This window comes from Lipotes vexillifer, unplaced genomic scaffold, assembly GCF_000442215.2.
Source record: "Lipotes vexillifer unplaced genomic scaffold, Lipotes_vexillifer_v1.1 scaffold670, whole genome shotgun sequence".
NCBI lineage: Eukaryota > Metazoa > Chordata > Mammalia > Artiodactyla > Lipotidae > Lipotes > Lipotes vexillifer.
Window position 1 is genome coordinate 1,500,122 of NW_006778108.1, and position 16,955 is coordinate 1,517,076.

Here is a 16,955-nt window from a genome sequence, read left to right on the forward strand (position 1 = left end):
CCCAGTACAGGGGTTAGGCCTGCGGGTGCCTATGTCCTGGGCACCGAGGTGGGACAGCAGTGGGGCTAAGCCTTGCAGGTGGTCCTCTGGGTGGCTGCGTTCCTCAGGGCCTGGCCTGTCTGCATCCCGGGGAGGGCTGGGCTGCATATGGAGTGGAGGCCCTGAAGCTGAATCCCAGAGTCTGCACGGCTGGTGAGCAGGGGCGGAGGGCCTGGCGGGGAGGCTGTGGAACACAGAGCAGGGTAGGCCTGTCTGTCGGGAGTTTGACTGGTTGTGGTCAGTTTGAGACCTCAGGTGTTTCTTCTTCTTGGTCATGATTCTGGTACTGTATGTCTTAGAATCCTGTGTCCTTAACTTTACATTTTCCCAGTGACAGTGAATGAGATGAAGGTGCAGCTTCCCGCTGTCAGAGTCATTCCCTCTTAGAGCAAAGCTGCTAAGTTTTAAAAAACAGGTAGAATTGGGTGGCAGCATGGGACTTCAGGCCACCACTGGTTGACATCCACTCCCTGTGGTAAGTGACGCTGTCACGGGCACAGGGGGAGTTGGGGGCAGGGGTGCCATGAGGTTGCTCCCCCTCACACCTCTTTCTCACACTATGTGAGGCCTGTGGGGCAGCGTCCGGTGGGTCTCACAGTTGTCAGGAGACACTTCGCCTTGTGCTCTGGTGCGTGTTTGAAAGTGAGGACGGAGGGGACCTTAGAGCTTGTGTCCCCTGCATCAGTCACGGGGGCCCCACAGCTGTGTCCTGAAGCGTCTGGCCCTGGTGCTGGACCCCGGTGTGCCTGCCATCCTGCTGACGGATGGGGTCAAGCAGGGGCTGAACTTGCTTGTGTTCATGAGAGGGCTGCCTTCAGGGGCCTTCAGAGTCTCGAATGAGTCCAGCATCGCATGGCATAGTGGCCGCCACTGCCCCTGAATTAGTGACCAGGAGGTGAGTCAGGGCCGCAGAAATGGAGGCGGCTGTGGAATTATCGTGACTCTCATCGCCCATCGCCGCAGGAGCCAGAGGAACTTCACTTGGGGGTTCGTGTTTGTCACGTTTATGACAGCGAGCCAAGTCGCCAAATTTAATGCACGTTTTTTGTTTCCTGTGAATTATCGAGTCGTTCTTTTAAAGGTGACAGCACGTTTTGCGCTAATCCGTAGTTGGATGAGGACGCCCGGGCTCACAGTGCAGGCGTCTGGGTCCCCTGCTCCCGCTTGGCCCAGCCTTGTGCCGCCTCCACTGCGAAGGCCTTCCTGCCTTCCCACCCATGGCGGTGCCCCCGCCCAGCAGGTCCCCCACCCTGCCTCCCTCTCCGGGCCGAGCCGTGGGATCTGCTCCGTCCCTGCCCACCTACCTGCCCAGGCGCAGCTGCTGAGCCTCAGGCAGCAGAGAATGAGCCTCAGGCAGCAGAGAATGAGCCTCAGGCAGCAGAGAACGTGGGGGTGGGATGCGCAGAGGACAGCGCAGCTGGAGGTGGGGGGCCTTGGGGCTTTGGTCTTCAGTACAGTTCAGTGGCGAGGCCCCCCAGGGCTTTGTGGAGGGAAGGGGGCCTCCTGACTTCCCCATTCTCCCCTTAGCAGGTCAAGCAGCAGGCATTGCTTCGAGATGATCAGTTCTTTATTCAGGTTTATTCCTAACTATTCACCCAAGACTCACTGATGCCTGGTCGCTGCCCAGTGCAGGGACGGTTATTCAGATGGAAAGGTCCTCGAGTGCCTGGGACCTCAGGGCAGTGAGGTGGGAGGTCCCCTCGGGGTCGAGAACCCGTGTAATCCCCATTGGAGGACTTGCCCTGTCTGTGCAGACCCTGAATCTGGTTGCACAGCGTCGGGGAGACTAGTTAAGTTTGGAAGGAGACTTGATGTGTTCAATCCAGCCGTCTGCCAATCTGCTCTCAGGAGATGCTGTTTCCCAGGGCCCACGACAGCAGGGATGGAGCTGGGAGGCGGGAGTCAGTGACAGCGGAGGACAGGCACCTTGAAGCTCTGGAGCCAGGGGATGACCCAGACTTCAGAGTAGCAGCTGAGAGTCTGAAACGAGGGTGGCCTGAGAGTCCCCCTTCACGGGGGCTTCCCACCCCGCCAGGGTGACCTCACCTGCCGCAGAGGTGGGTACCCAGTGCCACTGCCTCGGGCGTGTGTGTGTGTGTGTGTGTGTGTGTGTGTGTGTGTGTGTACACGTGTGTGCTTGTGCTTGTGTGCTCACGTGTGTGCCTGTCTGTGTGTGCGCCCACGCATGTGCATGTGTGTTTTCTTTACGGAAGAATTCGCTCCCTGCCCTGACTTCATTTTGAAAAATTTCAAACTTACAGAAAAGTTGAAAATAATTAAAAAATATGTACTCAACACATGTATTTACATATTACCAAATTTTGCCACATATGCTCTCCCCGTGTGTGTATATAAAATTTCTCAATTATGTACAAGTTTTCTTTTGCTCTCCCCCCACCCCCAAACCTGCAGTGTTTACTCCCTGGAGGTGTGCCTGTGGGAGCGAGGAGGGGTGTCGTGTGGGAAGTCCTGGGAGGCTGCCTCTCGCTCTCCCGTGTCGGGGGTGGACGTGGGCGCTGCTCAGGGGTGGGATCGGGAACCTCGCCGGTTGACCAGTGCCGAGGGTGATTTCCGAGGCTGTGGAGGTGGCTGGGGGGTGGTGAGCCGTGGGGAGGCCAGAGCCCTCTTACCTGCTTCAGGGTGCGGTTGGTCTGGAAGCTGCAGTCGTCCAGGCTCGAGTGCCTGGTCTTCTTGCAGCTGGTTCTGCTGATGTCCAGGTCCAGCATGAACTTCAGGCCCTTCACTATCTGAGGGGATAGAGGGCGGGCCTGGGTCACTGGGTCTAGGACATGGTGAGAGATAGGGTGAGCTGGGGGCCCACCTCCCTCCCCCCAGGCTTGGGCATGCGCTCCTGCAGGCAGTGGAGGCTAAAGACCCCAGTCCCCGGGTCTGGGCCCCTGGAGTCCTGACACTGGCTTCTTACACCCGTGCAGACCACCCTCCACGATAGGGACAGCATCCCGCTCTTAGAGTTTGCGGTTACCAAAGAGAAGAGAGATAATAAAGTCAGCCCCCCAATCCTGTACCCGGGGGTGACCGTTATCGTGAGTCAGCATGTGGGGTGGTGTCGGGCAGCACACATCCTCGGGGCTGTGGGTCTCTCTCCCCAAGGCCAGCTCCCTGGTCAGTGACTGTGAAGCTTGCTGACTGGCTGCACCAGGCCCCTGCTTTTCGAGAGTGGCTGCGTCCTGTCACTGACTGTGTCCTGTACACTCATTGACCTGTGTTCTTGGGACCCAGGACGAGCCACGCCTGGCTGCCTCGTGGTGTCCCCGTGGGAGGGGGAACACTGAGCTGCTCATATGGGGCCGCTGAGAAGCATGGGGACCTCACAGGGTGTTACACTCCTTCAGGGACGGGGCAGTGGTTGGGGGACGTGGCCGCAAGTGCTTTGGGGCCGTGGAGCAGTGGCCTGCGGGCAGCCTGGCAGGCAGGCAGCCCTGAAGGTGGGCAGCGGGGCTGCCCTCGCCCGCCCTCCTCCCTGTGTGCTTCCCGGGAGGAGCCTGGTGCAGTGAGAGATGGCGCCGGCCTTGGTGCCCGACTCTGGTGGCCCCGGTCCGGTTCTGGCCGCCTTGGGCAGTCCTGAGCCCTGAACCCACCTGGACGAGGGCTCTGCTGATGTGTGACTCCCGGAACAGGAAGGCGTCGTTGCTGCAGTTGTTGAAGCTCTCGGCGCTGTGTCTGGCTGCCCTGAGGACGTCCGGGTCGTTGGTCTTGATAGTCTTGGGAAATCCTGGCTTCACACCCGAGTTAAGGATCTGGGAACAAAAATCTGGACGAGAAACAGAACCAGACAAGAACGTTACTGTGGGGGGGGGGGGCGTCCTTGGTCCAGGGATCATGCCTCCCGCCTCTGCTCCCAGTGTGGTGTCCGCCCCACCCGCCCACCCGGCCTGTTCTCCCGTCCCATGGCCGTGTACCCTGCCGGCCCTTCCATCTCTCGCTCCCCAGTGCGTCTGCCCTCCGTCCCTGTGGTTGCCCCGTCCTCAGCTGAGGGCCAGTGTGGTGGGCGGCGCAGAGGTGGATAAGATGCGGTCCCGTCCTGTCCTTGCCTGCATGTGTCCCTGGGTTCTGTCCTTTCAGAACCCAGGTTGTTTCCAACAGTTACAGGAGCCTGGACACCCTGCCCGCCCTCAGGCCTGGAGCCTCTGTCAGGATGAGCCCTGGTGTTCCGAGAAGTCGGCCCTGGCCTTTGAGGCCGCCCTCCGGCTTTGACCCCTCAGCTTGTCCCCAGCAAGTGGCCGAGGGGAAGTGCTTGAAGGCCGTCCTCCGCCCCCAGGACTCTCGACCGAATCCGTCCAGCTGCCAGGTCCCCGTGGCGCCCATGTGCTGCCTTCTTTGGGGTGTTTGGGCAACAGGTGGGTGGTGGCTTTTCTAGTTGGTGGCTTAGGGGTGACTTGATTTCGAATTTGTGTTTCTCAGTTTTGCTGCAGTGGCCACGGACTACTTTTATATAAATCTAAGTTGAGGGGGAGGGAGAATGGGAAGAGGGTTTAGGGTTGTAGATTACTTCTCTTTTCTAAGAATTCCCCAGATTTTCCTGAAATCATCTTGTGCCAGAAGTGACTTGGAGCTGACCCACTCCCTGGTGCCAGCTCAGCTGTTTTCTTTCACTGAGTCGCGTGGAGAGTGGGGTCCGCGCCTCGTGCACGGCCTGCATCGGGGATCAGCTGTGTCCTGGCCGGTGTGGAGGGTCCACTGCCCTGCGCTGCCCTGGAGGGTCACTCTGCCTCCCTTGCTCGTGACCTTGGGGAGCACCTGTGGTGCATTCAGTGGGGGTGGGGTCAGCACGTCGTGGACCCGCTGGAGCCACAGGAAGTAGAGACTCGTGGACGAGCTTCCGGGCGTTGCATGCGGAAAGGAGGGGTCAGTGCTGCCCGGGTCCCATCCTCACGGGGGACTCACTGGGACTGCAGACCCAGGGTGCTGGGTGTGGGCCCCGCCGTACTGAGGCCACGGTTCCCTGGTTGTGAAGAAGTCTCGACTCGTGGGAGGAAAGCAGTGGTGTGAGGTGGGCAGTGCTTGGGGGTTTTGTTCCTCAGGGGCTGGACGGGGCTGTCCCACTGGAGACAGGGCCCCCCAGCTGAGGACCTTCACCTCAGCTGGGGGTTGGGGTCAGGGTCAGTGGCCTTGCTGGGCCGGGACCCAGGCACCTGGCAGGACGGCCCGTGTGCAGCTATGTCAGGAGCCTGGGCCGGGGTCAGTCCAGTACGCTGGGACCTCTTCTGGGGGCCGGCCTGTACGCGGGTCACAGCAGAGGGCGAGACACGGCGGATGCCAGCTCAGCTCACCTCAGTGGGGAGGTCTTGCCAGGGTGTCAGTGAGCCCTTCAGCCTAGAGCGAGGTTTTCGGAGGAGGCTGGTTCCACTGCCCGCCGCCTGAGGTCTGCACAGAGCCCTCCTTAGAACTGGACATCTGCTGTGGCAGTGGGCACACGAGACCCCCACTGGGTGCGAGAATCAGGATGGCCAGAGCTGGCCCTATGCGGCCTTGCTGAGGGGTCTCCTCTCCAGGTGGGTGGAGCGGTGGAGGGGGCTCTGGCAGTGGGCAAAGGAGGCGTGGGTCCAGTCTGGGTAGAATCTGCAGAGGGCCCATGGCCCTTGGGGTGAGCCGCTGGCACTCACGACAGCCTCTTTGTAAGGGGGGCTGGCACTGCCCGCCCAAGCGGGACCCCTCCTGGCCGGTGGGCCCCAGCTGGGTCCCTGGGTCGAGATGGAGCTCTGGATGGCTCTGTGAGGCCCCCTCAGCTGGGAGGCCTGCTCCACCCCCATGAGAGCTTCCCAGCAGGTGAGGTTGTCGCTCCTCCCCCACGAAGCTTTGTCCCCAACGTCTCTGAGAGTCTCCTTTGCCATAATCCGGCCCTCACATGACGTCCCCACAGACTCTGGGCTGGGCCGTGGCTGAGGTCTCTGGACGTGGCAGCTGGGTTGGTCGGCTGGCTGGGCCCTGAGCCCATGGCTCTGACTCTGGTGCTTTGAGGGCTGCTGGCCTGCTGTTGATGACAGGAAGTCCAGTGTGGTTTTCTGTTTTGAAAACCGCTTGATTTCTGCTTGTCAGCATAGTCCGAACAGCAGACGGGAAGGACCACCTGGTGGACGGTCCTGTCGCCCATGTGTTTGTGGGTCTATATCCACGGCTATTTTTTCTTTGTACAAATTACATATATTGCTTTTTCTGATTATAAGCTTACTTGTTTGGTAGGAAACTTGAAAAACACAGAAAAGTACAACAGAAACATTAGAGCTCCCTCTCAGTGTTGCAAAGGTAACCACTGCTACCTGTTTTTTAAATAAAGTATACTACATTTAATTTCGCTTGAACTTAACATGTTTATAATAATGAAGTGAAACTAGGTGATGAATGTCTCTGCCAAACGTGTGATGTCAGTTCCTAAGTGATTTTGGTAAAGTTACGAAGAGGTTGTAGGAAACATGAAGTTGGTTTATTTTTAACTACATTTCCTGAAATATGGGCTTCAGTTAAGTGAGGCTTCATCAGCAGAGTTATCTAAACAAACAGTAAAACCCCATTTTTAATTTTAAAAAGTTGAAAAGTCAAACCTATTTTCAGAGCAATTCTGCAGAATGTCCACAGGGCAAGGTTGGTGCAGAATAAGCCCAAAGAGGGGCTCTCCTTCTGGAAGAAGACAGGCAGCCGGGGGCCCTGGGCCCCAGCCAGCTAGCCCCCTCCCACCACCGCCAAGGGGTCCCCCCTGGGCTGGCCGTGGTCCCATCTACAGGGAGGAAACAGGCCTCGAAGGAGTGCAGGGTGGGTTAAACGTAGGTGTGAAAGCCATGCTCTTTTTCTCTCAAGAAATATTTCTCGCTGGTTGCTGTGGGCAACTCCAGGTTGGGGGCGGGACAGTGATCCGGCAGAAGGGGCTCAAAGAGGGAGCTGGGGGTGGGGGCCAGTTAGAAGGCACGGAGATGGGCCAGGGGAGCAGAGAGCAGAGCACGAGGCAGACCTGACCGCCCTTAGCTGCAGGCTGGGTGCGGGGGCCACGGGGGGATCGTGAGTCACACCGGTGGCAGGTGGTGGCCTGGTGACGTGGACTGAAAGGACAACCAGAAGGAGAGGTTGTGAGGAGGAACAAACACTCTTCATCACACACGCTGGGGTGGGGGAGGGCTGGGTGGCGCAGAGAAGTGAGGTTTCCAAATGATCCGGACTCCCTCCCCCCTCCCCTGCCGGGCGGGGCATGGAGGCTTTGGCCCAGAAAGGCACTGGGAGGGGGAGGCGGGCAGAGCCCTTGGTGAGGGCTGAGTCAGGAAGGAGAGAAGAGGGCCCCTTACTGCTCTTGGGAGAGAAGCAGCTTTTCAGCTGGTCTTGAAAACAGTGACTCAAGACGGCAGGAGATTGGGCAAGAGATGGGGGGCCGGAGACTTGGGAAGATTAGGGTGACAGTAGCGCTGTGCTGGGTACTGAGCGGGGGCTCCAGCCGCCCCCGGATGCACAGTTGTAAGAGCACCGGGCGAGCGCAGTGTGCAGGGCACCAGGCTTGGAGGGAGGACGGCAGAGGCCCAGCCTGTCCTCTCAGACCTGGGCGGTGGAGCTGGCCCTGGGACTGAGAGCGTGGGCAGGAAGCAGTGCGGGACCTGCCTCTGGCAGATCCTTCCCACCTGCCCTGGCACAGCTGGGACCTGCTCCAGGAGCCAGCACGGCTGGGGATCCTGCAGGCCCCTGGGCTGCGCAGACTGCACCAGTGGACTCCCGGCCACCCCCTTCTGTGAACTCACCCCAGGCCCCTTCGACACCCCCTGATTCAACCTAATTCAAGGGAGTCAAGGAGTCTCTCCTGTCCTGTGATCAGAATGGGAAGCAAAACGTCAAGGAAACATTCTGATGTTTCTTGCTGAAAAGTGTAACTTTCCATCTAAGTCACAAGTGATTCCTACTCCAGCTCCTGTCCTGTCCTGTCCCTACACCCCCTTCTTCAGAACTAACACCGGCCCCACTGATTTTGGTGGCCAGGCTCTGCGCTTGCCCTCACCAGTTGGAGCACTCAATTCCCTCCACCAGTGTGTGGGCACTTCACAAACATCGAGGGGTTCAGGCAGATCCACAGTTGAGCAGGTGGGGCCGGAGCCTGGGGGAGATGGTCAGCAGCCCTTTGGGTTGCGGCAACAGTTAACTGTTGCTATGCGGGTTAAAGAGGATGGAGTCTGCCCTCCAGTTACCACCAAACATGCAGCACATGTCCCAGGAGAGGACAGCAACTTCCTGACAAAGAACAGCTGGTAAAATGAGCCACAGCAGCAGATGTTTTTGGTAAGCATCCCTCAGCTTGCTTTTCTGAGAAATGAAGACATGGGATGATGTCCCGTAGGAGGCGCTGGAGCCTGGGACGCTGGCTGTGCGTCCAGGGGTGCTGGGCCCTTTGGAGAGTCCAGTGCCTCCGGCCACGCAGCCCCTCCCTCCCTGGTGTGGAAGGGAGAGGGGGCTGCTCAGGCAGCTGGGGCTCCCCACCCCTTCCTGTTTCAGGAGTGTCCTGTGTGTGGCTGGGAGGTGGGGGGACCCGAGAAGGGAACCAGGGTGCCCAGGAGCCAAACACTGAGGCCCCCACTGGAGGCCGCCCCACCGTGTCCCCGGTGGTCTCCTCGTGGTGGCCGCTTCCCTGCCAGCATCATGGGGCCCTTGTCATGTCATGGGCGGGGTCCTGGAGCGCACACTAGGAGGGCTGTGCGCAGAGAGCGGGGTGCTGGTGTCCACTGCCCACCTGGAGGTTCACTCCGAGCCTCGCCCCCTCACGTGACACCAGAACTCAGTGTGCTGGTGGTTGCCCTTAATTCCGTGCGGCCACACCCACCCTGCTGTGCTCTGGGGGCCCTGACTAATGAGTAGCCCCGTTGTTTTGAGAGCATAGGTGTCCCCTGGCACAAACAAGATGCTGGTTAGTCCCCGCCTTAATCCACTGGGACATGCCCAGAGTGAGTCCCAAGTCTGCCTCTCAAAGGCTGTACAGCTTTGGGGAAACTGCTTGACCTTTCTGAGCCTCCGTGTCCCCATCTGTATAATGGGGTGATGATGGCACCAACCCCACAGGGTTGTGGTGGAAATACAGGAGACCATCCATAGGAAGATCTTGTCGATAAAGGACATGCCATAGTGTCATGATTATCAAATATGTGAAATGGCTGCAGTGGCGCTCTGAGGACAGATGGGTGTCCCCACTGGAAAAAAGAAACCTCAAAATGCAGAGGGTGGGCCAGTGGCCCTCACGCTGAGATGCAGCAGTTCCCCCCCACCCCCCACCCTGGGATGCAGGCTGACCTGGGCCTCCCTTGTGGTGGGTGGTCTCTGGGTCCTGCCACTGGTGATGATGGCTGCTGGACCCCAGACCCTGCCAGGCGGCCTGTGATGGGAAGATGGGCCCCTGTGAGCCCGACTGGGAGGGCTTCCCAGGAGAGATGAGAGTCAGGTTGAAAAAGGGTTTCCATTTTCAACCGAAGGAAGAGTGGCTGAAGAAATCGATGTAGCAATTTCCTAGGTTCTCAAGGGCTTGGGGAGGGAGGCTGCCGGGCTTAGGTCAGTGTAGTTGAGCGCCAGGGGTGGGGAGAAGCCAGGTTCCCAGGTGGCGACACTCGGGGCCCCTGTCCTCCCACCACGGAAGGCTCTAGGATCTGTTCTCAGAGGAAGGCCGTGGGGCTGAGGGGCGGACTCGGGTCTAGGGCTGAGCTGTCTCTTCTCGGCCCCCAGACGGGGGCCTCCAAGCCACTCACTCGAGCCCGAGGCCCTCGCTGGGGCCGTCACCTGTCACCTGAAGGGGGCAGCAGAAGGGATCTGTGTGGCGTAGGGGCTGCGGCCAGCAGAGGCTCAGGAGCAGGGGTGCGGGTGGGCGGCTGCCCCCCACCCCAGGCCCGGGGCATTGCCTTCCGTGGGCCACCGCAGCCAGGAGCCTCCAGGGCCTGAGGGGTGCAGTGGTTTACCCATTTCATGGGCAGTGAGACTGAGGCTCAGAGAGGCTCCAGGTCCCAAGGCCTCTGCATGTGGCTTGGACTCTGGACCCTCCTCCATCTGGGCTGTGGGGCTGAGAGCAGGCCTGATGGGGGAGGGCCAGGCCAGCCAGAGGGCTGTGTCAAGGGCAGGCCGTCTTCCACCTCCCGAGGGGGCAGGTGTGGGACTGGGTTGGAGAGGGTTTGGTCCAGCACCAAACCCCAGCAGAGGGGAGGCAGTCCTGCCAAGGAAAGGAGGCCAACGTCCAGCACCTCCTAGGCCAGGATTCCCCACACAATCCTGCTCTGCCCCGCTTGTTAGGGGAGGAAACAAGGCTGGCAGGAGCAGCTTAGGAAAGCGGGACAGAGGGCACGAACGTTACATCCCAGTGCAGTGGAGATGGCGGGCCCCTCACTCAGGCTTTCAGAGGGAGTCACTTACTTCCCTGGTCTGGCCTCCTCGGTTGGGCACTAAGGGGGCCCAGGAGGACAGGCAGCTCCCGGAGGAGAGGGCCTGTGAGGCTTAATGGTGTGAGCCAAGACCGCGGCTGGGGGAGGGGGCAGAGGCAGGATGTCCCGTCCCCGTGGTGCCTGAGATGGTCCAGAGCCCCAGGCGGTGTCACCCAGTTCCGAGGCTGTGACCTCCAGGGACTGAGAGGCTCAGGCTGTCCCTTGGGCACCTGCCTGGGCACCCCCGACCTGGTCACCCGTGGCCAGGCTCCAGACCTCTTCAAAGAGGGAGGAGGGCAGAGACCAGTTGCTACCTGGGGGCTGTGCACCCTCCACCTCCCGCTGGTCACTTCAGCCCCGGCTACCAGCTTCCTCGTGCACAAGGGGGCAGGTGCTCATGGGCTATGTTACTGGGCAAGTCGCCTAACATCTCTGTGCCTCATTTCCTGGCCTACAGGTGGCGGCTCCCCTCGCCCTCCCCCCAACTCTGGACTGGCTGGAAGGACGAAGACTTAGGTTCCCCCGAGCCAAGTTACAGGAAGCAGCAGAGGCAGGAAGGGTGCACCATCAAATAGAAACGGCCTGACCGCTACCCTGTGCGCTGTCTCGGTGGAGGGGCTGTGGCGGGCCTCCCTTGGGTACTTGCAGACCCCTGGAGCGGTGGGGGACAGAAGGCACTTCCCCGGTCCCCAGACCCCCCCAGTCCCCCTCTCTGCCGAAGCTTACTCCCCACAAAGGCAGCTGCTGTGAGGTCCCCTGGAACGTGCCTTGGGAACGGGGTTGGGGGTCAAGCTCACGGCGCCTGGACGGTGGGGAGGCCCCCTCTTACCTTGCGAAGGGTCCCCCGTGGCACCCAGGACGAGGCCACAGACGACCAGCAGTACCCCGGCAGGACACATGGCTGCACGCAGGGCTGTGCTGAGCAGGGGCGCCGGCAGCGAGGTGCTGGGGGAGCACCGCCCCGCGAACCGCCTGCCTGGGGTGTGGGTGGTGGTTTATTGCTCTTCATCTCCACATCTAGCCAGCTACACGCTCAACCGCTTCCTTTGTAAAAGTTTCCAAACAGCGATTATTTGCAGGGGAGGGGAGGAAGAGGTGAGAGCTGTGAACAAAACTTCTGCGATTTTCTACCCTTGAAACACATGGAAGAGACGTTGCAGCAGAAAAATGAGCAGGGATTTTCAGAAGCACACACACTTGGGGTTCCTTCTCCAAAGGGTACGCTCCTCAGGCCTAGATTCTGGGGTCTGAGTGGCCCCCTGCAGGAGACTGCCCTCCTGCTGGCGTGAATTAGGCGACTTTCCCTGGCAAGTAGCAGGAAAACAGGGTGCAGACTGCAGTTCAGAGGATGAACTTCGCCAGGCCTGGAACCGGGTGAGGAACAGCGTTTGCTGATGAGTGATGGATTCTTGAACCTTTTTGGCTCAGAGCTGGCAAAGGAGAGGAACAGTGTCTGGCCTAGAGGTCCCGGCCCTCTGCCCAACCTCTAGGCCAGGCCCACGGTTAGGAGTTGGGAGCCTTGGAGCCAAAAGGCTTGAGGCTCTACCTCTGAACACCTGGCTCACCTTGGGTGGGGGTCTCCAAGCCTCAGTTCCTCAGGTTATGCTGAGGATTTGGGGATGTCGTGAATGTAAACGGCCACTGTGCCTGTGCCCTCCACCAGGCATGGCAAGGAGTTGGGCTTCCCCTGTGCTCACGGCCTTGACCCTGCAGTACCTCGGGAGCCGGTGGTCACTCCTGCATGTCCTCAGTGCGGTGGCTCATTCCCACTTTCAGAAGTTCTGGGGGTTGGGGAGCTCAGAGCGGTTATGGGACCTGCCTGTCACTGCACTGTCTCCGGCCCTCGGCCCTGTTGTCTGTGAATGTGGGTGATGGTGCACCTCGCCGCCCAGGCCTGGGGGCGAGCAGAGGCCCAGAGAGGAGGAAGGAACTGGGGTTAGAGCAGCGTTACGGGCCCCCGGGGAAGTGTGCATGTGTGCACTGTGTACATGTGTCATGTGTATGCGAGTGCATCCAGTCTTTACATGTGTCTGAATGTGAACATATGGAAGTGTGTTTTTCTGAGTGTGAATGAAAGGTGTGTATGTGCTTACACGCAGATGTGTATAAGTCTGTGTGTTTTGTATGTATGTTGTGATGTTGATTTTATGTGTCCACTGGGCCACTGAGGGCCCAGACATTTCGTCAAACATGATCCCATGTGTGTCCACGAGGAGTGTTTCTGGAGATCAGTGCTGGAGCCAGTAAACTAAGGCACCCGGCCCTCCTGCGTGGCGGGCCTTGTCCATTCAGTCGAAGGCCTGAATAGAACTAAGGCCAGGAACTAAGAATCCTCTGCCTGCCTATCTTCCAGCTGGGACATCAGTCTTCTCCAGCCTTCGGACTCAGACTCAGATTGTCCTAGGTCTGGACTTCTCAGCCTCCTTAATCCCATGAGCCAATTCCTTGTGATAAGTCTCTTCATACATACACACACCCTACTGCCTTTGTTTTTCTGGAGACCACTGACCCATACATTTGTGCAGGTGTCTGTGCTTGTATGTATCTGTGTGTGAGAGTGTACATTGCTTTCGAGTCTGTGTGTTCATATGTGTCTTTGTGTCTGTGTCTCTGTGCATGTGTGACTGTAGGTGTGTACGTGCACTATTTCTGCCCCGTCCTCAGCCTGCTGGGGTCGTGGGCTCTGCACTGAGCCCCACTCATTCATTGGCGGGTCTGTTCATCACTCACCCTTCCTGCCACCCCTTCCTGCTTGAAATGTCCCCTGCCCAGTGCCCAGTCATCACTCCCTGGGCCCTTGATGGAAATGCAGCTTCTCAGGCTCTGCCCGTGATCAGGCTCTATGAGTGGGGCCCAGGAATCTGTTTTCACAAACCCCCCAGGAGACTTTTTCTTTCGGCCTCCACGCTGTGCCCCCTGCTGGTTGGCGGGAGCCGTCCAGTTCTCAGGCTGTCCTCCCACCCCCCCACCCCCCCCCCCCAGCCAGCCCTCCCCCACCCCCCGCCCCGCCTGCCCCGAGGAGCAAACCGGACACCTGAGCCGTCCTGCTGCTTCCAGGTCCCGAGCTTCCTGCCTCGTGCAGCCCGTCTTGGCCACAGCCGGGCCCAGGGAGCCTGGGGCTCCGCCAGATCGTTCTGATGACAGTCGCGGTGATGGTGAGAGGGCATGTTCCAGCACTAGCTGTGTGCCGGGCACTTTTCTCAAATCCCCACACCATTTGACAGTTGAGGAAACGGAGGCACAAGGGGGTGAGAAGTTGCGGGAAGTTCTGCAGAGTTGGGGCCCAGGACCAGCGCTGTGGTCCCGGCCGCTGCCCTGCACTCCCTGTCCCCAGTCCCCCAATCCCCCCGCCCCCCCTGCCCCCGGCCTGGGGCCCCAAGCCTGGGGCTGTCCGTGCCGGCCACGCTGGCACCGGCCAGCCTGCAGATGCCAGCTTGGCCATGGGGGTCCCCGATGGTGGCCCGAGTGAGCCGACATCCTGTCCAGCACGACTGTTGGCAAAAGCATCACCGAGCCCTGCAGAGCAGGAGTGTGGGGCACCTTGGAAGGAGTCTAGGGTTGTGTGTGTGTGTGACTTTTGTGCACCCAAACAATGTACAGAAGGAGCACAAAAACTGGTTGTCCCAGGAGAGGGTTGCCCGATGGGCTTCTGAGACCTTACGCCCTGCGTGTACTTTATTTTCTAAAGTCCATGGTGGTTGTCTGAGTGGAGGGGCGGGAGTGTGCTTTTTTGGTCTGCGAAGAGCTGCTGGGTGGCGAGCAGACTTTGTCCACACGGTGGCGCCGTGATCCAAGAAACGAGCAGGTCTCGCGAACCCCACTTCTTCTGTCCCTACATCTGCTGTACTGGTGATGGATTTCAGCAGTCCTGGGCCCTCTCTGGGGAAATGCAGTTCTCGGTGGGGGTGGGAGGGATCCTGCAAATCTTCGGCCTGGGGGCTCTTCACTCTCCCCAGGCTGGGCCTCCTCCTGGGGGATCTTGGTGCTGGTGCAGGTGGGGGTCCTGCACCCAGTGCCGCCCGCAACCATCCGTCATGATCACACATTCTGCACGTGGGGGGCTGCATGCGTCGGCATGTCCGTCTCCATGGGGTCTGGGGTGTCCCTGGGAAGAGCCACAGGCTGGGCCTGGAATCACCCTAAGATGCTGGTGCCGCGTCTGGACTTGATTTCAGCAGGGCTGTCGGTGTAGTGGCCCCTGGAGTGGCAGGTGACAAACCTCTGGATCAAACCTTCCCTGAAGCTCATGTGCTGCTAGATTTTCCAGTTATGAGTTCCCATCCAGTCTCTTGCTGCTTAAGACCGTTCTAGTTGGATTTTCTAGGTTTGTTTTCCTTTCCCTCAGCATAAAAGGCCCCAACTGACAGATGGGAAACAATTTTGTGGCTGGGTCGGTATCAGGGGTATGTGCTTGCTAGTTGGGAGGCTGGAGAAGTTGGTAATGCTGTTGCCCAGGAGAACTGAGAACCTTTCCAGTGGTGACGGGAGCCTGGATCCAGTGGGGCTTGGTTCCTAGATACTGCACACAACCTGCCTTACCTGTCTCAGTGCTGTGGCTTCTGCCCAGAGGTCACGTAAAGGCCTGGCCTGGCTTCTGACACCCGTTACCTAAGGTTGCCAGTTAAAATACAAGGCACCCTGTAAACTTGAATTTCAGAGAAACAACAAATAAATTTTTAGTATAAGTATATCCTAAATATCGCACGGCATGTACTTATACTGAAATCATTCATTCTGTGAAGTCCAAGTTTTCTGTATTTTTATGTGCTAAACCTGGCAGCCCAACCCTTGCTTGGTCTGGTGACCTGGCTGGAAGGACAGAGTTGCCAACTCTTTACACGTGACTCTTCGGTGTGGATCCAGGGGCTCTCGGCTCAGGGCCCTGGTGGGTCAGCCTGACTGCACCGGCCAGCCCTGGGTCCTGGTTTGGATGGAGCAGCACCTGGTGTGACGGGACGGGACGAGATCCCGCTGCTCCTCTTGCCCTTACGCTTTGCGGGTAAGAAGCGTCCTCAGGGGCCCCGATACTTGCCCCTTGCCTGGGGACTCCACGAGGGCTGGGCTGCTTGGCCTCCCACTGTGTCACCCAGACAGCGACTCACGACATCATATTGCAGCAGTGGCTTCTCATGGAGACTGGAGCTCAGCCTGCACAGCTGTCTCTACTGCCCTGAGCGGGGCTGAGGCCCGAGCCTGGGACCAGGGGGCTAGCCCAGAGGGGCCGAGGGCACGGCTGCCCCCCCCCCCCCCCCCTGCCGATGCAGAGAACACACCCCCCCGCTGACTGCTTGGTGGGCACAGGGCACCGCCAGCCCCACGGCGGGACCTTGGTGCTCATCCTCCAGCCGAGGGGAGGCTCATGCCCTTTCCCAGGGGCAGCCTGAACCCCCAGGGCTCCAGGCAGCACCTCTCTGCAGGCCCATCGCCGCTCCAGAGTTCCGGCTGCCCTCATGCCCCAGCAGGCCCCCGCTCTCCCAGTACCACCTTGTTTGCTCCCCAGGGACTCATTCCTACTATCTCCACAGAAGGGATATTTAAGTTGGGCTCTGATGACAGGGTAGGAGTTTTATTGGCAGGAAAGGAGGGGGTGAAAGCAGAGGTAGCATCGTGAGCAGAGGCTGGTGGGGGGTCGGGCTCCTCGTCAGGATAGTTGTGCTGTGCTGGCCCAGCCTCATCGTGTGGTCCTGGACCTCTGGGTCCTTCTTGGGACCACCTGAGCCTAGGAAGGTTTGCTCAAGGGGAGCAAGTGCTGGTGCTGACAGCGAACTTGGCTCTCTGCTGCCAGCCAGGCCCTTGTCCAGGAGCTCTTTAAGCCTCACGCTGCAGGACAGTGGCAGTAGAGTGACCTATGACCTGGCATTGGAGAGCCAAGGGCTGTGTGCAGAGTTAGACTCTGTGTCCACCTGTATCGTCCCCACCTGCCTGCTGAGTTTCCATGGGCCGCATTCTCTTCGAGTGGGTTTTACAGCCAAGGGCTGTCAGGGTCTGGAGTTGGGGCTCTGGAAACTCCTGGAAATTCTGGAACTGAATGATGAGCAGGAAAAGGCTCAGGGCAGCACGTCGGGTGCTGGAACCTGCTGTGACCCCAGCACAGGGACACGGGCTGCTGACCGCCGAGGCGAGGCAGCTCTCTGACCTGTTTTCCCCCTTCACGTCTTTCTTTCTGACTAAAGCTGTGTTTTCTGCTCTTAGCCCCCTGCCATGCCCCTGTATTCTGGGTAATCACCCCACCTCGAGGTCCTTCCTCACATCTGCAGCGGCCCTTTTCCCTGAAGAGTACCATAGTCACAGGTTTCAGGCTTAGGATGTGGGCCTCTCTGGGGCCATTGTTGCGTCTGCTCCAGGGGGTGTCAGGAAGAGGAGGGCCCTACAAGGTGGTGGGCCAGGAGCTGCTGAGGCCTCTGGGGGCCTCGGCTCAGCTGTCTCACAGACCGCCTACCTCATCTTCCTCCTCAGGAAGGTCTCACACTGAGTACTGCCCCTCCAGCAGACCTGAGACAGTGGCTGGAGCACTTGGCATATGCGGGGGGGGGG

At 59.4% G+C, this 16,955-nt stretch overlaps 1 protein-coding gene across 1 annotated transcript; it reads right to left on the reverse strand.

Annotated features, from left to right (window-relative positions):
* Positions 1-1,941: 1,941 nt before the first annotated feature.
* Positions 1,942-11,320, reverse strand: CST7 (cystatin F). Its single transcript, XM_007451447.1, has 4 exons — positions 11,251-11,320; positions 3,639-3,811; positions 2,670-2,786; positions 1,942-2,019 (listed from the first exon to the last, which is right to left on the reverse strand). Exons 1-4 carry the CDS (start codon positions 11,318-11,320, stop codon positions 1,942-1,944), a joined length of 438 nt encoding a protein of 145 aa, XP_007451509.1.
* Positions 11,321-16,955: the final 5,635 nt, after the last annotated feature.